This window comes from Myxine glutinosa, chromosome 6, assembly GCF_964187855.1.
Source record: "Myxine glutinosa chromosome 6, kmMyxGlut1.1, whole genome shotgun sequence".
In the NCBI taxonomy this organism is placed as follows: Eukaryota; Metazoa; Chordata; class Myxini; order Myxiniformes; family Myxinidae; genus Myxine; species Myxine glutinosa.
In genome coordinates this window covers 128,941,645-128,965,913 of record NC_136266.1, presented here as the reverse complement: position 1 = coordinate 128,965,913, position 24,269 = coordinate 128,941,645, and the positions used below count along the sequence as shown (strand labels likewise).

Sequence of the window (24,269 nt, the reverse complement as noted above, 5' to 3'; positions counted from 1 at the left end):
ATGTGCAACCATTGGTCAAACAGTTGTCGACCATCACCCACATTTGTCCCTTGACTCCACCCACCATGGCCATGGCACCCAGACAAAATAACATGGCCGCTTTCTTTGTTTCCTGGTGGGCCTAAGACACCAGACCTGCAGGCCACTGCTGATTATACACTGCCCGGATTTGTTGCGTCAAATTAACATTGGCTTTGTTTGGGTCGAGTTATAATCAGGATGAGATACCCTGAAAAATGTAATTAATGTTGAATAAAAAATATTCGTAAGGTTTAATAAATCCTTTCAATACACATGGTATGCAGCTCCCTAAATAATAGCGTAACGTAATTTTTGAACAGCCACATATTGAGGTTACACAATCCGTGACCATGTGACTAATCAGCTCGTTCTGATACAACTGTGGTGGAGGCTGTCATGGATGAGAGGTGTCGAGTTAATTTTTTAATAGCGCATTAAATGTGTTTCCTAATTGCACTGTTCATATTTTACGAGTGCTCTCAATGTGCGTTACCGGATCTTGTCGCAGGTTGTGACCACAGTGCGGTCATTCTTATCAATATAGTAGGATATATGTCACCTGCTATTGTTGCGCTATGATAACTGTACTATTATTCTCCCGAATGACTTGGAAATTGACAGGATTAACTTTTAACCATATCATGAACATCTGAGTTTAGGAAGTGAAGCAGCCAAATCAAACATTTTTATGCAGCTTTCATTCACAACTATATTCACAGATAATGGTGGTGATGGTCACCAGTCTCAATGCCATGATGGTTGGAGCATCCGATCTGAGGTAGGTGGTTCGAACCCCGGCTGAATCACACCAAAGACTTTTAAAATGGTAGATGCTGCTTCCTTGCTTGACACTCAACATTTGAAAATGCAAGAGCATAGGCAAACAACGATAGGTTGGCAATCATAGTGCAGGCTTTGATGGGCTTAATGTCCTCCTCCTGTTTCAAAGTTATTTCGAAGGAAATGAGGGAACTCGCATTACATTAATTATTATTATTTTCATCTGACTTGGTGCCGGAAATTGCAGAACACGGTAAAATAGCATCATTGATATCTCTCTCCTTGAAGACAAATCTGACGTCCCCCATATTGAAATAAACAGACTCCGGCTAGGCTGGATTCTACAATTCCTTGCGGTAAAGATGTCGTAACAACTCCGAATTAGGCCTGGGGGCTATTCAACACCTTCGAGATACATTTACAAATCATCACCGCATATTTCCAACAACGTCATCGATAATGGGACCATAAGCTAGGTGCAAACATGGTGACAAGTACCTGTTCAAAAGTCTAGAGTGCAGACACCTGTACAGTAACATGGTTAGCAATACGAATATGATCACCGACGGACACCCTGCATTTACATTCTGATTTCATGGAATCAGCAAAGACGCACACTGAAAGGGAATCATGAGCTGATTTCATGGAATCAGAGTTCAAAACAGGTTACCTGAACAGTATTCGATCTGCTTCTGCATTTGCACGACGCAGTTTATAAAGCAGATTGTGCTGTCTACAAGCGAGTCACTTTTCACACATCCTCGAGTACATGCATGTGCCGTCTTTATACCCGAGCTCATATGCACAAAATGCGCAATCCCTGTTGCAAACTGACATGTTACCAGGACATAGGCTGCCTCCAAATACGAAAATTCGACACATTGGAAGACGTTCCATTGCATGAGCAAATTATTGTACACCGCTCCTTTCCTATGCCATCCCCAGGCGCTGCATAACGTCATTGCCGGGCACCGAAGAGGGCTCGGCAATGACGCAGGCTGAAAGTGAGTACTCAGTTTTCACTCTGGTTGTTTGTTTGTTATCTTGCCAAAACGAAGTTTTTGCAAGATGTATCAGTCAGCTTGTATGTTTGTCTGTTTGTCTGTTTGTTTGTTATCTTGCCAAAACGAAGTTTTTGCAAGATGTATTAGTCAGCTTGTATGTTTGTTTGTTTTTTTGTTTGTGGTTAATCATTTTTTTTCACGTTTAGATCACTCTGTAGACCACAGTTATTATTGGAAACTCATGTAACTTCGCATATCAGAGTCCTATAGAGATACCCTTCAGCACACAAAATTTTGAAGGTCAAGGTCAAAGGTCAGGGTCACTTTGTGGTCAATCATGGAGGTCGACGAAACACTAATTTTTTGAGTAACTTTGATCGGATCGTCTCCAAACTTCATGGGAATCTAGTATATGGTCCGGCGCTCAGCTGATTAGTTTTTGGTGGCGATCGGCCTTGACCTTCATGGTTAGCGCTGGAGGTCGAAAATTATTGACCCCAAGGTCAAATTTTGAAATCGTAGGTACCATATCGAGTAATACCTCATATGAATGCCCTTGATGAGTGCTTCCCAGATCTGTAAACAGTTTGACGCTATGACGTCATTTGATGACGTCATGACGAAAAAACGGAATTTTCATGAAACTAGTGGATAGCAGTTCTGTTCACCTCAGTGTGACCTGAAGCAAGTCACTCATGTTCACATTTTGGCAAGATACGGTTCACCCTGTGGGTGACATATGTTCATTTGTTTGTTTTTTTGTTTGTGGTTAATCATTTTTTTTTCACGTTTAGATCACTCTGTAGACCACAGTTATTATTGGAAACTCCTGTAACTTCGCATATCAGAGTCCTATAGAGATACCCTTCAGCACACAAAATTTTGAAGGTCAAGGTCAAAGGTCAAGGTCACTTTGTGGTCAATCATGGAGGTCGACGAAACACTAATTTTTTGAGTAACTTTGATCGGATCGTCTCCAAACTTCATGGGAATCTAGTATATGGTCCGGCGCTCAGCTGATTAGTTTTTGGTGGCGATCGGCCTTGACCTTCATGGTTAGCGCTGGAGGTCGAAAATTATTGACCCCAAGGTCAAATTTTGAAATCGTAGGTACCATATCGAGTAATACCTCATATGAATGCCCTTGATGAGTGCTTCCCAGATCTGTAAACAGTTTGACGCTATGACGTCATTTGATGACGTCATGACGAAAAAACGGAATTTTCATGAAAAAATTATTTCCTCAGTTCTCATCAAAATCTTTCAATATTTCATGTGCGTTGGTCATGAAGACATACTATTCACCATACGAAATTATTAAGGTCAAGGTCAAAGGTCAAGGTCACTTTGCGGTCAATCATGGAGGTCAACGAAACCCTTATTTTTTGAGTAACTTTGATCTTATGATCTCCAAACTTGGTGGGTATATAGGGTGTGGTATGGCGCTCAGCTGATTAGTTTTTGGTGTCGATCGGCCTTGACCTTCAAGGTCATTTTGAAGGTCATTCAATTTTGACCAAAAGGTAAAATAGACAGATGCAGGGGCAAGATACGGTTCACCCTGTGGGTGACATATGTTTATTTGTTTGTTTTTTTGTTTGTGGTTAATCATTTTTTTTCACGTTTAGATCACTCTGTAGACCACAGTTATTATTGGAAACTCCTGTAACTTCGCATATCAGAGTCCTATAGAGATACCCTTCAGCACACAAAATTTTGAAGGTCAAGGTCAAAGGTCAAGGTCACTTTGTGGTCAATCATGGAGGTCGACGAAACACTAATTTTTTGAGTAACTTTGATCGGATCGTCTCCAAACTTCATGGGAATCTAGTATATGGTCCGGCGCTCAGCTGATTCGTTTTTGGTGGCGATCGGCCTTGACCTTCATGGTTAGCGCTGGAGGTCGAAAATTATTGACCCCAAGGTCAAATTTTGAAATCGTAGGTACCATATCGAGTAATACCTCATATGAATGCCCTTGATGAGTGCTTCCCAGATCTGTAAACAGTTTGACGCTATGACGTCATTTGATGACGTCATGACGAAAAAACGGAATTTTCACATTTTGGCAAGATACGGTTCACCCTGTGGGTGACATAATTTATTTGTTTGTTTTTTTGTTTGTGGTTAATCATTTTTTTTTCACGTTTAGATCACTCTGTAGACCACAGTTATTATTGGAAACTCCTGTAACTTCGCATATCAGAGTCCTATAGAGATACCCTTCAGCACACAAAATTTTGAAGGTCAAGGTCAAAGGTCAAGGTCACTTTGTGGTCAATCATGGAGGTCGACGAAACACTAATTTTTTGAGTAACTTTGATCGGATCGTCTCCAAACTTCATGGGAATCTAGTATATGGTCCGGCGCTCAGCTGATTAGTTTTTGGTGGCGATCGGCCTTGACCTTCATGGTTAGCGCTGGAGGTCGAAAATTATTGACCCCAAGGTCAAATTTTGAAATCGTAGGTACCATATCGAGTAATACCTCATATGAATGCCCTTGATGAGTGCTTCCCAGATCTGTAAACAGTTTGACGCTATGACGTCATTTGATGACGTCATGACGAAAAAACGGAATTTTCACATTTTGGCAAGATACGGTTCACCCTGTGGGTGACATATGTTTATTTTCTTGTTTGTTTGTTTGTCCAGGCGATATCTCAGCCATCATTTGAGCTCAGAAGCTGAAATTTGGGCACAATAGTGAGCAAGTACTTTGTCAAAAACTTTTTTTTGATTAATCAATTAATTGATTAGTTACTGAATTATTATCGATTAATTAAGTACTTATACATTTCCTCTCTCTTCTGGCCATTATCTCAGGCACCTTTTGAGCAAGGAAGCTGATATTTGGACATGCCAATGACCAAGGGATTTGGCTGTAAAGAGTATTTTTATCTTGCCAAAACGAAGTTTTTGCAAGATGTATCAGTCAGCTTGTATGTTTGTTATCTTGCCAAAACGAAGTTTTTGCAAGATGTATTAGTCAGCTTGTATGTTTGTTTTTTTGTTTGTTTTTTTTTTTGTTTTTTTGTTTGTGGTTAATCATTTTTTTTCCACGTTTAGATCACTCTGTAGACCACAGTTATTATTGGAAACTCCTGTAACTTCGCATATCAGAGTCCTATAGAGATACCCTTCAGCACCCAAAATTTTGAAGGTCAAGGTCAAAGGTCAAGGTCACTTTGTGGTCAATCATGGAGGTCGACGAAACCCTTATTTTTTGAGTAACTTTGATCGGATCGTCTCCAAACTTCATGGGAATCTAGTATATGGTCCGGCGCTCAGCTGATTAGTTTTTGGTGGCGATCGGCCTTGACCTTCATGGTTAGCGCTGGAGGTCGAAAATTATTGACCCCAAGGTCAAATGTTGAAATCGTTATTTTTTGAGTAACTTTGATCGGATCGTCTCCAAACTTCATGGGAATCTAGTATATGGTCCGGCGCTCAGCTGATTAGTTTTTTGTGGCGATCGGCCTTGACCTTCATGGTTAGCGCTGGAGGTCGACCTTGACCTTTGACCTTGACCTTCAGATCACTCTGTAGACCACAGTTATTATTGGAAACTCCTGTAACTTCGCATATCAGAGTCCTATAGAGATACCCTTCAGCACACAAAATTTTGAAGGTCAAGGTCAAAGGTCAAGGTCACTTTGTGGTCAATCATGGAGGTCGACGAAACCCTTATTTTTTGAGTAACTTTGATCGGATCGTCTCCAAACTTCATGGGAATCTAGTATATGGTCCGGCGCTCAGCTGATTAGTTTTTGGTGGCGATCGGCCTTGACCTTCATGGTTAGCGCTGGAGGTCGAAAATTATTGACCCCAAGGTCAAATGTTGAAATCGTTATTTTTTGAGTAACTTTGATCGGATCGTCTCCAAACTTCATGGGAATCTAGTATATGGTCCGGCGCTCAGCTGATTAGTTTTTGGTGGCGATCGGCCTTGACCTTCATGGTTAGCGCTGGAGGTCGAAAATTATTGACCCCAAGGTCAAATTTTGAAATCGTAGGTACCATATCGAGTAATACCTCATATGAATGCCCTTGATGAGTGCTTCCCAGATCTGTAAACAGTTTGACGCTATGACGTCATTTGATGACGTCATGACGAAAAAACGGAATTTTCATGAAAAAATTATTTCCTCAGTTCTCATCAAAATCTTTCAATATCTCGTGGGCAGACATTCCTCAAAGAGTCGCTTCTAGTGGATAGCAGTTCTGTTCACCTCAGTGTGACCTGAAGCAAGTCACTCATGTTCACATTTTGGCAAGATACGGTTCACCCTGTGGGTGACATAGGTTTATTTTTTGTTTGTTTGTTTGTTTTTTTGTTTTTTTGTTTGTGGTTAATCATTTTTTTTTCACGTTTAGATCACTCTGTAGACCACAGTTATTATTGGAAACTCCTGTAACTTCGCATATCAGAGTCCTATAGAGATACCCTTCAGCACACAATATTTTGAAGGTCAAGGTCAAAGGTCAAGGTCACTTTGCGGTCAATCATGGAGGTCAACGAAACCCTTATTTTTTGAGTAACTTTGATCGGATCGTCTCCAAACTTCATGGGAATCTAGTATATGGTCCGGCGCTCAGCTGATTAGTTTTTGGTGGCGATCGGCCTTGACCTTCATGGTTAGCGCTGGAGGTCGAAAATTATTGACCCCAAGGTCAAATTACGAAACCCTTATTTTTTGAGTAACTTTGATCTTATGATCTCCAAACTTGGTGGGTATATAGGGTGTGGTATGGCGCTCAGTTGATTAGTTTTTGGTGTCGATCGGCCTTGACCTTCAAGGTCATTTTGAAGGTCATTAAATTTTGACCAAAAGGTAAAATTTTCAAGTTTCAGTTACCATATCGAGTAGTACCTCAAATTGAAGCCCTTGATGAGTGCTTCCCAGATCTGTAAACAGTTTGACGCTATGACGTCATTTGATGACGTCATGACGAAAAAACGGAATTTTCACATTTTGGCAAGATACGGTTCACCCTGTGGGTGATTTTTATTTATTTATTGATTAATCAATTAATGGATTAATTATTTAATTATTCAATTAATAACTAAAATGTTTTTTTTTGTTGTTGTTGCAGATTCGGATGAAATGGTGGTGGTTTATGTGTTCTATTAGCCAATTGATTGACTATTTAATTATTTTATGATTATTATTTATTTATTTTCATTATTAATCATTTATTTATTTTCTTTCTCATCTGGGCAATATCTCAGGCAACCTTTGAGCTAGGAAGCTGATATTTGGACACTACAGTGACCAAGTGATTTGGCGAGAAAGGATATTTTGATTTATTGATTAACAATTAATTGATTAATTATTTATTGATTAATCAATGAAGTTTTTTTTTTCCGATTAATGGCTTATTTGTTTTCTTTCTTGTTTGTCCGGGCGATATATCAGCCATCCTTTGAGCGAGGAAGCTGAAATTTCGGCACAATAGTGAGCAAGTGCTTTGGCAAAAACGTTTTCTTATTAATAAATTAATTCATTAGTTATTTAATTATTATTGATTAAATAAGTACCTATATATTTCCTTTCTCCTCTGGGCATTATCTCAGGCACCTTTTGGGCTAGGAAGCTGATAATTGGAAACGACAATGACCAAGTGATTGGGCTGTAAATGCCATTTTTGATTTATTGATTAATCAATTATTATTGATTAATTATTTAATTATTATCAACTAATTAAGTATTAATTAATTAAGTACTAATTAAACATCCCTGGTGTTGGGCTAGCGGCTAGGGTGCCAGCTTAGGGTCCTAGAATCCTGGGTTCGAATCCCGGTCGATCGCTGAATTAACGCCAGGGGGGTTGACTCAGCCTGTTCATCCTTCTGAGGTCGGCAAATTGAGTACCAGTTCACTGGTAATTCCCTGCTTGTCGTAAAAGGCGACAAACAGGGTTGGCGGCAGGAAGGGCATCCGGCCATAAAACATTGCTTCAAAAAGGGGACCAAAAAACAACAACAACCACGGTGCCCGAAAAAGGCCAACCCCCGCTTTGCGGGGAAAAATGGCCTCTAAAGGTGTTTTATTTATTTATTTATAAATTAAGTACTTATTGGTTTCCTTTCTCATCTGGGCAATATCTCAGGCACCTTTTGAGCTAGGAAGCGAATATTTTGACACGACATTGACCAAGTGATGTGGCTATAAAGGATATTTTTGATTTATTGATCAATCAATTAATCGATTAATTATTTATTCATTAATCAATTAATTATTTAATTATTCAAGTAATGACTTCATTAATTATTTTTTAAAGTTACAGATTCGGATGAAACGGTGGTGGTTTAGGTAATATATTAGTCAATTGATTAATTATTTAATTATTTTATCATTATTATTTATTTATTTTCTTTCTCATCTGGGCAATACCTCAGGCACCTTTTGAGTTAGGAAACTGATATTTGGACACGACAATGACCAAGTTATTTGACTGTAAAGGGTATTTTTGATTTATTGATTAATCAATTAATCGATCAATTATTTAATTTATCCGATTAATGAAGTCATTAATTAATTTATTTAAAGTTGCAGATTCGGATGAAACGGTGGTGGTTTAGGTATTGTATAAGACAATTGATTCACAATTTAATTATCTATACCATTATTATTTATTTTCATTATTAATTACTTATTTGTTTTCTTTCTCATCTGGGCAATATTTTGAGCTCAGAAGCTGATATTTGGATATGACAGTGACCAAGTGATACGGCTGTAAAGGACATTTTGAATTTATTGATTAATCAAATAATCGATCAATTATTTATTGATTAGTCAATTAATCGATTAATTATTTAATTTTAGATTAATTAATGATTTAATTAGTTTTCAAAAAGTTACAGATTCGGATGAAACACTGGTGGTTTAGGTATGCTATTAGCCAATTGATTAAGAAAATATTTTATGATCATCATTTATTGATTTTAATTATGCAATCAATTATTGTACACCTCTCCCACCCAATACAATCTCTATGAGCTGCACGGCGGTATTGCCGGGCGCCAGAGGCGTGGGGGCGGTGTACTTTGAATGTATCTGTACTTGTTTTCTTTTATTTTTAATTTTCTTGGATCACATCTACTGTATTCTTCTTTGCATAACTTCGAACGAGTTTAATACAATAAATCAACAACACAACAACATGCATTTTAAGGCCATTTTCCCTGGTGGAGCGGGGGTTAGCCTTGCGGGCCCCATGACAATCTTCTCCATTTTGCCCTATTTTTTACATCTCTCCTTGTTAACCCTCTTGCCCGCATTTCTTCTTCCACCACCTTCAGCCAAGTCTTTCTCGGTCTTCCCCGTCCTCTACTTCCTTCTACATTCATTTCCATTACTCTTCTCAACCAAGCTTTTTCATCCTTCCTCAACACATGACCAAACCATCTCAACCTGTTTCTCTTCACAGCATCCATCACTGTCTCTATTCCCATCATCTTTTGCAATTCATAATTTGTCTTTCTCTCTCTCAACGATACTCCACACATCCACCGAACCATTCGCATTTCCACCCTTTCCAGCCTTCGTTGCTGCTCTGCGTTAATTACCCATGTATCGCTCCCATAAATCATAACACTTCTCACACATGCAGCATACAGATTTCCCTGCAGCTTCAACGGCACTTCGCTCTTCGTCAGCACGCCACTCAGTTCCCGAAACTTCTTCCATGCACATCTCACTCTAGCAACCGTTGCCGAGTCTGAACCACCTTCTCCATTCAGCATGTCTCCTAGGTAGCAAAATGTATTCACACCTTCCAGCTTCACGCCATCTCCAAGATCAAACTCAACATTTCCTCCATATGAAGCTCCTCATGCGCACACCTTAAACTCGAATGGAGCTGCCACAATGGTTAATGACCCTCTCAAACCACTACATTTTTGATGAAACCACTCAGCGCACATTGTACATTGAATGGAATTCACTCCGACACCCTTCCTGCACACAGCTCACGGCCACTTCCCAGTTCTTTCCACCTCACCACATGCTTTACCACTTGCCATCACCTTCGTCTTTCCGATATTCACCTTCAGACCTTTTGCCTCCATACATCCCTTCCACTTGTTCATCTTCTCAATCAGTCCATCCATACTCTTCCTTCTCCATTGCCATCACTACTCTGATCAACAATTCCTACACTCCTAACTTCCTCAATGCCCATGTCAATACTTTGCGTGGAACCCTTTCGAATGCTTTCTCCAGATCAACAAACCCAAGAAACAACTTCTTCCTTTTCTCCATGTACTTCTCCTGCAACTGCCTTACAATAAAAAGCACCTTCGTCGTTCCTCTTCCTGGCATATCAAATCCAAACTGCATTTCGTCGATCTTCACTTTCTTCCTTATCCTCCTCTCCAACACCCTTAATTCCATGCTCTAATATCTTTATCACTCTATACGAGCCACAGTCCAGAGGGTCACCTTTCCCCTTGTATAGAGGGCCGAGGGTACTCGGTTCCCAATCCACTGGAATGCGGCCTTCTTTCACCACCAGATTACAGATCTCTGTCATTCTTACACACGCAAGAACAAAACAATAAATCGATACATATAAATGATCGATCTTGAGTAAATGCTCTCGGCACGACAATGAGGATGACGTCAGTACTGCCAAAGCAGTTTCGTGGCCTGGACTATACTGGGTAGTTTGCCATTGCCTTCTCAGCAGTATTTAGGGCAGGAATTTGCAACTTGGCCACGGTGACAGCGAAAGCCCCCCTAAATTGGCAAAAATTATATTGGTTGTGTTGTGATTAAAGTTTGTTCACGGCATAAAAAAAAAAATCGGGGTCTAAGGGGGTTTACCAGGGTCAAAGTGGATCCAGGTTTGAACCCCAAAATAGAAATTTGCTTTTTCCTCTGAAACTAGACACACAATTTCGATGAAACTTGACCACAACCTTCATCACCCATTCTGTACCAAAGTTTGTTCACGGCATTAAAAAAATCTGCCCCTTTGGGGAACTACGAGGGGTTGCCCCCCAAATGAAGTATTTGCTTTCTTCTCAGAAACTACACACGCAATTTCGATGAAACTTCATCACCCGTGATGTACCAATGGTTGATCAAGCCATTAGAAAAATTGGAGTCTGAGGAGGTATATGGGGTTGGGAGAGGGGCGGGGGGGTTGCCCCCCAAAATAGGTATTTTTTGTTTGTTTAAAGTCTTATGATTATGTTAGTATAATTCTACATGCTGCCCTGTCTTCGAGAAACCATTGAAATTGGTTTAAAATACCTTTAGCCAGTGCAGTATACTGTTTATTTGACCAGGTGAGCACCAGGGGTATTGCCCCTATGTTTGCATATGTACTGACGAAGCGAGCACACACATTGATGCCTGTTAAGCATTGGGATGACTTTATAGTTGGGTCGGGATTCGTACGCAGGCTAGATGGATCAGAGGCCAATGTGCCTACCTCGAGGACAACCTATCAGCCTGATGCAAAATATACGAATCAGCAACGAACAAGAAGACGACCACTCCTTTTGCATCTTCGGATGCATAGGGCTGCCAAAGCAGTTTCCTAGGCTATTGGGTACAACTCTGGACGGGTCACAACTCTGGCGCTGGATACCCGATTGGTTAATTTTTCCCAGTAGGCTGGTACTCATTTTTCCAACCTCGGAAGGGTGACAGGCTGAGTCAACCCACCTGGTGTTAATTCAATGGGGTTGACAGGGGCTTGAACTCAGGACCCTGAGATATCAAGGCAGGCCCCTTAACTGTTAAACAAACACCAGACTTCAAGTCAGCAAAAGGGTGGAACTATTCCACAACATCCTCACCCGGTACTCCTCAATGCCGCTCTTCCATTGGTTGTCCTGTGCCCACATGTAGGAGACGTAATCTTTGTGATGCCAAAAGCCCTCCTGAAGGCATGAGGAACGGGTTAGGAGTCAAAGAAACAACACATTTATCAGCAAATACTGCATCCAACGTCAATCAAAGACACTTTGTTTTAAATGCTGTGTGTGTGTGTGTGTGTGTGTGTGTGTGTGTGTGTGTGTGTGTGTGTGTGTGTGTGTGTTTAAAATATGTGGAAAAAAACCTATGTGACTACAAATATGTGATAATACATTAACTCCTCCAGCGAGTGACGTTTGAATTGTGATGTTGCATTGATGGATTGACAAACTGCCTGAACACAATTGAGGTTGTGGATCGACTGATGTCGGCAATCTACTGAAGTGGATTATTAAAAACACCTCACCACCACGTGATTCAAAACACCTCACCACCATGTGATTCAAAACAGCCCTCACCACCACGTTATTAAAAACACCTCAGCACCACGGAAACAAAAGTTTGAGGGAATAGTTCAGTGACAACACAAACACGGCCCAGATATGTAGACATATAGATGGATGACTGTACCTGATTTGCTGTTTTGTCATGGTTTTACACCAATCATAATACAAACAATTATTTTGCACAAATGTATTTGTGATATACGTGATATTACATTTTGTAAAAAATTATAGTTAAAAAAAATAACAATTATTTAAAAAAAAAATGCCCTTAGGACATACACACGGGAGAGGTAGATGCATACCAGAAGTTTGGTACGATTTCACAAAAGTAGGAGGGAGTAGTTCAGTGACAACACAGGACAACACAGACACTGCACAGATATATATTGTTGTGGTTTTGTAAATAAAGGCAATCCCCCTATAGTTAGTTGCACCACAACATGTAGCCTCACTTAGTTAGTTATTCCTTATTAAATGTGAAGTATAGTCTCCTTCCCAGTGTTAGTATGCGTTGAGGTAGGTAGAGTAAGGGTAGGCCTCATTGAAGCCTGGAATGCCATGTCATGGGCCTAGGACAAGTCTCGGAGGCTCGAGGGGGGAGCTGGAGGGCGTGGCTGGTAAGCAGCGAACAGCCAATGGGAGCTAAAGGGAGTGGCCAATAACGGCGGCCAATGGGAGCTAAAGGGAGTGGCCAATAACGGCGGCCAATGAGAGCTAAGGAGAGTGACTAATGAGGGGCTGTCACGACACGCAACCACCGGCGGCCAGTGGAGGCCCGTGGAACATTCTAGTGGGGCTCCGGGGGCTATAAAGCCCGGCCCGGAACCCCGAACTCTCTCTCTGGCAGGACGCTCTCTCTGGCTCTGGATTCGATTTGGTCTCTGTAAAGTATCTCGACAAACTGCGATCAATTGTCGTACGCGTTTATTCACTCTGCCGATCAAGGCCCGATTCACAGCAGTGCCATCCGAGGTCTGGCGTAGGGATACAACCCGGTCCCGGTGTAGGGATACAACGGTGAATATTTCCACTGCATACATGACATCCTCCCCTTTAAGTCCAAAATTACCACGAGCAATACGTGCTAGATTTCCAGAATTGACATTTCAAAAGCAACATTTCCAAAACATGTGAAAATATGTGTGCAAACGGTTATGAGAATAATGAAAATACGTGAAAATAGAACATGTGTCAACGTGAAAAAAAACATCTTCAAAGATTCAACCGGTCGGGTGCTTTTCTCTCACGCATTGAGCGTCGAGGTGTACCAGTGGATACAGAGTCCGAGGTGATTCCTTTGGGTCGCGGTGTACCAGTGGATACAGAGTCCGAGGTGATTCCTTTGGTCTCCACGAAGGGTGTAGCGTTTGCAGAGGTTTTCGGGGCATCCGAGCCGGCTGGAGCGGCCACGACGATCTCCGGCAGTGGCGGGTCGAACTGTTGTCCTGACTGTGACGATGCTACATTGCTACAGGCTCCATCGACTCACAGTGACGGTAGGTTATGTGGTCCTGATGTCGACGAATTTCGCGGCCGTCCTGCAGGCGAATCACACAGGACAGTGGACCTGGCTTCTCGATGATGTCCCCCGGTAGCCACGTCGCAGCTGCACCAAAATTTCGGGCAAACACTGGATCTCCAATGTTGATACATCGACTGTTGGACGTCTTATCGTGCACCAACTTTTGATTAAGCTGGCTCTGATAAACATTTGATGATATGTCTGGTTTGAGATTGTCAAGTGTCGATCTCAAGTGTCGTTTCATCAATAACTCAGACGGAGCTGCACCGGTTGTTGATTGTGGCGTGATACGGTATTTGAACAGGAGACGAGACAGCTTTGTTCCAGGGTTCCCTCCTGAAGTTTCTGCAATCCGGATTTGATGATTCCTACGGATCGTTCGGCCAAGCCATTTGAAGCCTGGTGATGTGGGCTGACAAACTTATGTTTGATGCCGTTCCGACGTGTGAACTTGGCAAACTCGGTACTGGAAAAACACGAACCGTTATCACTCACGATCATCCTGGGCAGACCATGAGTGGCGAAACAGCGTCTGAGTCTTTCGATGACAATGGCTGACGTAGTACCACGCGTCACATAGGCATCAATCCATTTTGTGTGCGCGTCCGTAATTATTAGAATCATGCTGCCGTTAATAGGCCCAGCATAATCGAGATGTAGGCGATGCCACGGTTCGCTGGGCCATTCCCAGGGATGCAGTGGCGCTTTCGCAGGTGTATTCCGGGTGCTCTGGCAGGGGTAACAATGTCGAACATGATGTTCGATATCAGCATCAAGATTCGGCCACCACACATAGTTTCTGGCGAGTGACTTCATCTTCACAATCCCGGGGTGACAGTCATGGATTTCACCCATGACCCTGGAACACAGATTTTTCGGGATCACGACACGACATCCCCAGAGTAGGCAACCATTTTCCACGCTGAGTTCGTTTTTATGTGCTTTAAAAGCCGCAAAATCTGGGTCACCCTCAGGTAGCAAATGCCATCCAAGCTGTACAGCCTGGACAGTTCTGGACAGAACGGGGTCTCGTCGAGTATGAGTGCGGATCTGGCCGGAATCGACAGCACAATCTTCCAGATGATCCATCAGTGCGATAATGGATCCTGGTGTAGGCGAATCATCAACGGATTCTGGAAGGGGTAACCAACTCATGGCATCTGCATTTGTGATAGACGAACCGGGCTTATAACATATGGTGTAGTCATAAGCAGCGAGAAACAGGGACCAGCGGATGATCCTGGGCGGTAGTGTGTCAGATGTCGCCTTAGTTGGACCAAACAGACTGATCAGCGGCTTGTGATCAGTGTGAATCGTGAAATGATGTCCAAGAAGGTACTGGCGAAATTTGCCGACGCCGAAAACGATTCCCAATCCTTCCTTGTCAAGTTGGGAATAGTTTTTCTCTGCCGGGGACAACGTTCTGGATGCAAATGCAACCGGTCTTTCCGTACCGTCAGGCATCACGTGTGATAATACACTCCCCACTCCATACCGACAGGCATCGCATGCCAGCACAAGATCCTTCTCTGGATCAAAATGAACGAGAACATTGGACGATTTGAGCAGATCCTTAGAGGTCTGGAATGCTGATTGTTCAGTAAACCCCCAGCTCCAGGAGACTCCTTTCCTCAAAAGCCGATAAAGGGGGCCCAAAACGTCGGTCACATTCGGGATGTAACGACCATAGAACTGAAGCAAACCGAGGTATGACTTCAATTCGGTCACATCTCGTGGAGCAGGAGCATCCTTGATAGCTCGGACTTTCTCATCTGTCGGGTGTAGACCCTCGGCATCAATCGTATGACCCAGGTACGTGACTGATGGCACCATAAACTTGCACTTGTCTCGACGCAAACGTAGGCCGGAGTCCGAAATCTTCTTCAGAACTCTCTCTAGGTTCTGTAGATGTTCCGCGTCCGTACGACCAGTAACCAGAATATCATCCTGGTAACAAACGACGTTGCGTTCGGCGGCAAACAAACTGTCCATGACACGCTGATAAATTCCAGGTGCAGATTTCACTCCAAAACTAAGTCGGTGGTACCTGTACAACCCACGATGTGTGTTGATGGTAAGATACTGTTTCGAATTCTCGTCCAAGCAGAGCTGTAGATAGGCGGATTTGAGATCGAGTTTCGTAAAAGTCTTGCCTCCCGTGAGACGAGCATCGAGGTCTTCGATCCTCGGGATTGGATATTTATCCAATGAAGAACACCTGTTCACGGTCATTTTATAATCTCCACATATGCGGATGGACTGGTCCAATTTTATGACCGGAACGATGGGCGCCGCCCATTCGGCATACTGGATTTGCTCGATGATCCCCAGATTTTCAAGATGATCCAGTTCCTTGTCAATCCGCTCACGCAGGGCGAAAAGGACTGGGCGAGCCCTGCAAAATATAGGATTGGCATCCCGGTCAACCCTGAGTTTAGCCGTATGTCCTTTCAAGGTTCCAAGCTCATCCTTGAAGACATCCGGGTACGTATCCAGCACATTTTTGAGTGTGTATGCTGCGGTAGGAGAAACGTTGGCTGCCCAGAGTTGATGAATGCTTTGCTTTCCCACTTCAGTCGAATTATGCTCAACCAGTTCCTGCCGAGTAAGGAAGGGCCCTTTCCAGGAATGACAATCAGGGGTAGGTGAAACTCACGGTTATCGTAGCCCACCGTGACATCACATGTACCGCAGGGAACAATCTTCTCACCTGTATAGGTGGAGAGTCCATAGGTAGTAGGTTTCAGATGGGGTCGGTCAGCATCACTCCACAGGTTTGTGCATGGCTGATGAGCGAGACGGCCGCACCAGTGTCGACCTCCATTTGCAATGTATCTCGTGTTCTGCACGCGTGGGTTCGAATCCCATCCTCGTCGCCATGTAAAGTATCTCGACAAACTGCGATCAATTGTCGTACGCGTTTATTCACTCTGCCGATCAAGGCCCGATTCACAGCAGCGCCATCCGAGGTCTGGCGTAGGGATACAACCCGGTCCCGGTGTAGGGATACAACGGTGAATATTTGCACTGCATACATGACAGTCTCTCTCTGGATTCGCACTCTGAACGCGCTCTCTGCCCTGACGACCTCTGCCTGGACTCCCTGCACGTGCGCTTTGCCTCGCTGACTTCGGGATACGCTCCTCGGATTCCCGTACATGCACAATTGTGATCGACGTCCCTGCCGCGAACATCCTTGGGGCAATCCGCCAAACGAGCTGTCCAGGTGAACTGCACCAAGCGGCCGCACTTTGCGCGTGTTCCCCTCTTCCTCCCCTTCCCCGATCGAGTCTGAGGGCCCTTGTCCGGGAACATAAGTAAAGCTGTTAAGGTTCTCCACTGTGTCCCTTTTTCTATAACTATTGTACATTTGTGAATAAATCCTGTGGTTTGTTTCCAACTTGGCAGTCTTCATCCTTTCACCATTGGCCTGGCATTGCACGAGTTGAAACCGCTCGATCGGGTTCATAGTGCTAACAGCACGAGTTACGCGATGCACAAACCGCTCGGGCGTTAAAGACCAGCGTGACTCGTGCGAGGTTCAGCCCCCGTTCTCATGGCTGCGTGTGTCGAAGGTACTCGGGTCGTGACCGTTAACCCTTCCACGCGTTAGCTGCGGGCTCGGCGGCTGGAATTGCCCAGCAATCTGTCCACCACGAGTATAGCGTGGGGGTGGCCTCGTGGACTCGAAGCTCGAGGGGGAGCAGGGCTAACCCCCCCCTCAGTACGTCGACGAGCTCGAGATCCGCAACAAATTGGTGTCGGGAGTGGGATATTTGGACCTGGAGTGCGCTTCACGTACTCAAAATGACGAGCGTGTACGAAATTTAGTTAAAAACAATTTTTTGGGGGTTCGTGCAATGGCTGGCCAAGACGACCAAGTGCCGGTGGGAGTAGGAAATATGGAAGAATTAATGACCCAGGACCAGCAGGAAGAGTTGGTAGAAGGGGAAGCTGAAGAGGGTGCGGCAGGAGGAAGAGAAAATGGCGGCGCCTCACACATGGTGGCGAAAGCCGAGGCCGCGGTGCCAGGGGATATGGGCCTATTTATGGCGCAAATGAGGGCATACATGGTCAAGGTGGGCAAAAAAATGGACACCCAGAGGGAGGAATCAAGGCGCAACATGTTCAGGTCGAGTGAAGAAATGAATAAATGGAGGTGTGAAATGAAAAAGATGGGAGAAAAAATAAACTGCAACATGAAAAAAATTGGGGAGGACATTGGGCGTAAGCCGAGCGAAGAGGTGGCAGTGGTGCGCGACGAGGTGACGCGGTGCGAGGAACGCGTAGAAGGGGAGATTTCGGAGGCGCACCGTGAAATAGAGGAAGTAACTTTGGAAAAAGAAGAAATAATTGAAATTTAAAAAACGGGAGAGACAGGGAGTGAATCATGGGAGGAGGTGATGGAATGCGTACAAAGTTTGTGTTTGCACCGTGATGCCGTGCTTGCTAACCCAATGGAAAGTTCGCAGGTGCTGGAGGAGAAGCGTGAGAGGAGAAGCCCCGAGGTGAGTGGCGATGATGGCGGAAATGTGTTTGGTGCGAACGGGTGCTCGGCGAGCTTGGGAGAGAGGCGAGACCCGGGCGGTCGTGAAGGGCCCGTGGAGAGAGAGTGTGCACCAGAGTGTGAGAGAGAGTGTGCACCGGAGTGTGAGAGAGAGTGTGCACCGGAGTGTGAGAGAGAGTGTGCACCAGAGTGTGAGAGAGAGTGTGCACCGGAGTGTGTGAGAGAGTGCACACCGGACTGTGTGGAGATAGAGTGCGTACCGGAGTGTGAGAAAGAGTGCACACCGGAGTGTGTGGAAAAAGTGTGCACCAGAGTGTGCGATGACGGAGTGTGTGGGGGTTGCGTGTGTGCCTGGCTGTGCGAGTGTGGAGTGGGTCGCGAGGTGTGATGACACGGCCCAGGCATCGACACCGACCGGGGTAGTGCTTAGCGGGACGAGTAGCGTACGCGAGCCCCCGGTGAGTTGTGTGCCACGGGGACCGGAGGGAATCGGTGCTGCGTCGGTCTTGCAAGGACCGGCGTGCACGATTCGTGCCTCCGGCACCCGCACAGTATGGTTGGCACCTTATCACAGCAAGAGCGGTCGGCGGGGTTCGAGGGGAAATGTGGAGTTTCGCAGCCACGCACCTTATCGGGTGAGGTGCTCTGACCGTGGCCGGTTGGGTCATCGTGCGTGGGACCGATGGGCCCCACACAGGGATGGAGCCCGGCACTTGGGCCCATCAATCCCTCCCCTCTCGGATCGTCAATGCCGGACGGACAACCCATACAGGCGACCAATCACCCGCATGGATCGCTCGGCCCCCCGAGGCCGAGCTGCGACAAGGTACCTCCTTGAATGGGGGCTCGTTGTGTAGAGGACTGGGGGGAGCAGTGTACCCCACGTGGGGGAATGGTAGTGCGACCATTCCTCCCACGAGGGGGGCCCATGAGCATTAGTTTAGGGGGATGGCAGTGTTAGGCCCATGGAGGGGCCAGCAATGATTGCCTCCATGGGGCACCGAAGCTAGCCGAGGGAGGGCTCAGATAATTATAGGGATTTAGAAGACCATCGGGAGTGAGAGTTAAGTAGTGACACTGAACTGTAGAGGGGATGTAGAGAGTTTAGGTGGTTGTTAACAAAGGATGTGCATAGTTTAAAGGGACGACGAGGGAAGCACGAGTTGTAGGGGGAAATTAGTTAGATAGATGATGCTGTGTGTAAGTGTGAATTGTGAAAAGGTGTAAGATTAAAAGGTGTAAGAATAAAAGGTGTGGAATGCATGGTGTGCAACTGAATGAATGTATGAATGAATGATCGTTTTAAGGCCATTTCCCCCGCTAGAGCAGGGGGTTAGCCTTGGGTTAGCCTTGCAGGCCCCATGACAATCATGGTTCCCTGTTTGAGGCAATGTTTTTATGGCCGGATGCCCTTCCTGACGCCAACCCTTAGTCGCCTCTTACGATGCGCAGGGATACGGTGTACCTATTCTAAACCGGGGTACACACCGGGATCATTCATCCCAGCAAGCTGGTACTCAATTTGCCGACCTCGGAAGGATGACAGGCTTAGTCAACCCCCCTGGTGTTAATTTAGCAATTGACCGGGATTCGAACCCAGGATCCTAGGATCCCAAGCCGGCACCCTAACCGCTAAGCCAACACCAGGCTCAACACTGGTGTGCAATTGCTTGGTGTGAAATGAAAGGTATGGGATGCATGGTGTGGAATAATTGGTGTGGAATGCATGGTGCAAAGGATTGAATGGGGTGAGTGGAACCCATTCACGGAAGTCCGGGGGGGGGGGGGGGGGGGGGGGGGGGGGGTAGTTTAAAGCTAGGTAGAGGGCATAGGTAAATTGAATGGACATTGACACCTGTGGTGCGGATAGTGGAACGTAGTGTTTTGTGAGGTGCAGGAGACAGTGAAATGGCTGGGCGCGTGGTTTAATTGATGAGTATGGTTATTTAGGCACTCCGTCGCTGGTAGCTTGTCGGCCAGGTAAGGCCGCAGGTAGGCTCTGGGAGCCGGTTAGGTTAGTGAGTGAGTGAGGCCCGACGATCCAAGGGAAGGACCCGGGTTGCCCAATGCCAAGGTGGGCATCGAGGGGGTAAGCGCCAGGGAGGGCCTTCCCCAGTTAGGGTAGTTGTGAGGAGCAGGAAAGCTCGGGAGGCGGCTTCAGTGACGGAGGGGCGCAGGTAAGTAGACCAGCTGGTCGAGCCACACGACCCAGCTCCGAAATTGTGTGAGGGCACAGGGAGAAAATTTGTTGGGTGAGACCCAAATTCAGGAGGGCACCACAGTGTGGGCAATGGGAATTCGGGTTCTTAGAACCGCATAGTTTAAAGAAGGCCGATTGGCAGGGTACCACCCCGGGTAGTTTAAAAGTGTAATGTTATTAGTGTAGTTAGGATGTGAGACACCTTCGCACCATCCACAACCATTCACCAAGGAGAACGAACTTCACACCGTAAGACTCTGTAAGCTGTTTGAGAAGTAAGACGCATAATGACGTGAGTGAGACATTGTTTTGTTCCATCCCTTCCTTCCTCAGAGGGATTTGGGGATGAATTTGGCGTTAGAGGGGGATATGAGAGACAAGACGTAGAGACTAATTGTAAATACAAGGGGGGCTAGGGTAGTGTAGCCAACGGTGGGGGGGGGGGGTACGGACGGTTAGGGACGAGCTTGCTTCGCTCACTCTGCCGCGTCCCTCGCACCGCACCAGGTATGGTGGTGCGTGGTCACCTTGTTTTTCGTTTGCCACTGTGTGCTTTTCTGTGTGCTTCATGCGCCTTGTCTCGCCCCTCCCCCACCCCAGGACCATTTGGAGGCCGACCTGTGCAGCATCTTGCTGCCAATTCCTCTTGTACCTATGGACCACAAGCCTTGTGGCCCCGCACCTCTGCTGTGCAGCATCTTGCTACCAATTCATCTTGCACCTGTTGGGTGGCATTCGGGCCAAGCTTTGGACCACCTGTTGAGTGGCACTGACGCCACGCAGTTGGACCACGTGTCGAATGGCCCTGCTTGTGCATAAAGAAAGTGTGTGCAATTGTGAAGCAATTGTGAAAGTGTGTGCCATTTGTGAAGACTTAGATGGCCCTGATGTTCAAATGGCCTGTAGCCGCCAGCCGGTTTTTGTTAGCCCGCACCCAAGACAAGAAGATGATGCAAGATACAATCAGCAAGTGCCTTCATTTCCTTCTTCCATTTCTTTCTCCAAGTGCAGGTCCTGGGTTGTTGTGTTGCAAATAAAGGTTAAGTTCTGTACATGTACATATAAGAATGTGCCCACCGGCTATGTGTTTAGTTTAAAAATTCCGGAAATGCGCGAATAGTTGTGGGTGTGAGTCTGATAAATTAGCTGCTCAACGCATTAGGAGGGACATATCTAAAGTAAAGAATGTCGCACACATGGGTAAGAGTAAATGTTAGGGGGATTACACCTATGTCACATTAATGATAAAAGTAAATTGCATGCCAGACTCTACCGGTCGTTCCGACTGAGGTCGACTCACGACGAGTCTGGTCAGAGAGGGGGGTCGTGTTGTGGTTTTGTAAATAAAGGCAACCCCCCTATAGTTAGTTGAACAACAACATGTAGCCTCGCTTAGTTAGTTATTCCTCATTAAATGTGAAGTATAGTCCCCTTCCCAGTGTTAGTATGCATTGAGGCAGGTAGAGTAAGGGTAGGCCTCATTGAAGCCTGGAATGCCATGTCATGTGCCTAGGACAAGTCTAGGAGGCCCGAGCGAGGAGCTGGAGGGCGTGGCTGGTAAGCAGCGAACAGCCAATGGGAGCTAAAGGGAGTGGCCAATAACGGCGGCCAATGGGAGCTAAAGGGAGTGGCCAATAACGGCGGCCAATGAGAGTTAAGGGGAGTGACTAATGAGGGGCTGTCACGACACGTGACCCCCAGCAGCCAGTGGAGGCCCGTGGAACATTCTAGTGGGGCTCCGGGGGCTATAAAACCCGGCCCGGACCCCCGAACTCTCTCTCTGGCAGGACGCTCTCTCTGGTTCTGGATTCGATTTGGTCTCTCTCTGGATTCGCACTCTGAACGCGCTCTCTGCCCTGATGACCTCTGCCTAGACTCCCTGCACGTGCGCTTTGCCTCGCTGACTTCGGGATACACTCCTCGGATTCCCGTACATGCACGATTGTGATCGACGTCCCTGCCACGAACATCCTTGGGGCGATCCGCCAAACGAGCCGTCCAGGCGAACTGCACCAAGCGGCCACGCTTTGTGCGCGTTCCACTCTTCCTCCCCTTCCCCGAACAAGTCTGAGGGCCCTTGTCCGGGAACGTAAGTAAGGCTGTTAAGGTTCTCCACTGTGTCCCTTTTTCTATAACTATTGTACATTTGTGAATAAATCCTGTGGTTTGTTTCCAACTTGGCCGTCTTCGTCCTTTCACCATTGGCCTAGCATTGCACGAGTTAAAACCGCTCGATCGAGTTCATAGTGCTAACGGCACGAGTTACGTGACGCACAAACCGCTCAGGCGTTAAAGACCAGCGTGACTCGTGCAAGGTTCAGCCCCCGTGTGCGTCGAAGGTACTCGGGTCGTGACCGTTAACACTTCCACGCGTTAGCTGCTGGCTCGGTGGCTGGAATTGCCCAGCAATCCGTCCACCACGAGTATAGCGTGGGGGCGGCCTCGTGGACTCGAAGCTCGAGAGGGAGCAGGGCTTAACCCCCCTCACTACGTCGACGAGCTCGAGATCCGCAACAATATATATACTGTGTGTGTGTGTGTGTGTGTGTGTGTGTGTGTGTGTGTGTGTGTGTGTGTGTGTGTGTATATATATATATATATATATATATATATATATATATATATATATATATATATATATATATATCGATAATTAATCGGGAGGTTAAATCAGATGCGGACGTAGCTTCAGGATGTCGATCTTTAATTTGACAAGCTTTCGACAAACAAAGGTCTTCTTCTTTGTCGTCCCCAAGTTCAACGGAAGTCCCCACTTTATATATTGTTGTGGTTTTGAGAGCCCCTCACTTTGTAAATAAATAATCACTTCTTGTAAATAATCCATCATTTAAAAGGTCAAAGGTCGCACCCATAGTTAGGCCATATGCAACACGGAGGACACCATAGGACTGTCAGTTATTTCCTTAGTGTGTGTTTCAGATAAGGCTGTGTTCCCAATAGTTGAACCTGCGTTGCATTAATTAAATAAGATAGGCCCCATTCCGTCCATTTTGCCAGTCTCTCTCTCCAAATTGGGTAACGCGCCTCTGCTCGCCCAGCAGCATTCGCTGCCTCGCTCCAAACGCCATTACGCACGCGGTCAAGCTTGGAGAAGAAGGGGACGGAGCGCCAAGAACGAGGCGTGGCCCTGTCAACGAGCCGTCAAGGGCGGAGCCGGTGAGCCCTTGCTATCCAACCAGGGCTGAAGTGAGCTCACTGGCGGGCGTGTCTCTATGAAGCGCGCATTGATTTCAAAGCGCGTTATATAAGCGCAAGCACGAGGACTGCTTTCAGAACTGCGCAGGGGACCGTTGCTATAGAGAGAACTGCGCGGAGACGGCTGATTGTAACGTTATCCAGAGGACAGCGCGGAGGCGCGTTTGGTTCAACGAGCTGCGCAGGGAACCAATGTTTGATACGAACTGCCGTTTGATACGGATCTTGATTGATCGGGAGAGAGAGAGAGAGCGTTCGGCACGCTATACGTACGCAGCATTCCAGCCCCTCGCATATGTAAGGTCCGGTCATGCGCCAACGACACGCGAAGCTGCCTGCCGTTCTTCGCCCATGGACCCGGAGCCTGGACCGGATCCCATCGCCTGGACCATCTGCCTGGACCTTCCTCCCCTACCACTACCATCCCGTGTGAGTCTGCCTGTTTGTCCGGGGTTGTAAGTAAGACTGTATAGATAAGATTGCCCTGTGTCCTTTTGCTCTTCTTCTTCTTGTATATGCTTTCGTTTCCTCTTCTTTTGGTTTTGTACATAATTAATAAATCCACTCTTTGTTCTTCCCTTACTCTGGGTTCCTCTTATTCGATCGCTTTAGTCTTTTCTCGATTGAGTACCTGTGGCACGATTTCTGAACCGCTTAGAATCGGGTTAGTCATTTGTTAACGGCTCGGATCGCGGATTGCTAACCGCTCGGCAATATTCCATCTTATCCGTGGTTCGAGCG

At 45.9% G+C, this 24,269-nt stretch overlaps 1 protein-coding gene across 2 annotated transcripts in view; it reads right to left on the bottom strand.

The window, feature by feature from the left end:
- The window catches only part of INPP5K (inositol polyphosphate-5-phosphatase K), a 153,443-nt gene that overhangs the window by 21,093 nt on the left and 108,081 nt on the right, over positions 1 to 24,269 (bottom strand). For both annotated transcript variants that reach the window (XM_078780531.1, XM_068121063.2), the window contains one exon: positions 11,619 to 11,702. In XM_078780531.1, coding sequence (XP_078636657.1) covers positions 11,619 to 11,702 — 84 coding nt within the window. The remainder of the gene's footprint in view (positions 1 to 11,618; positions 11,703 to 24,269) is intronic.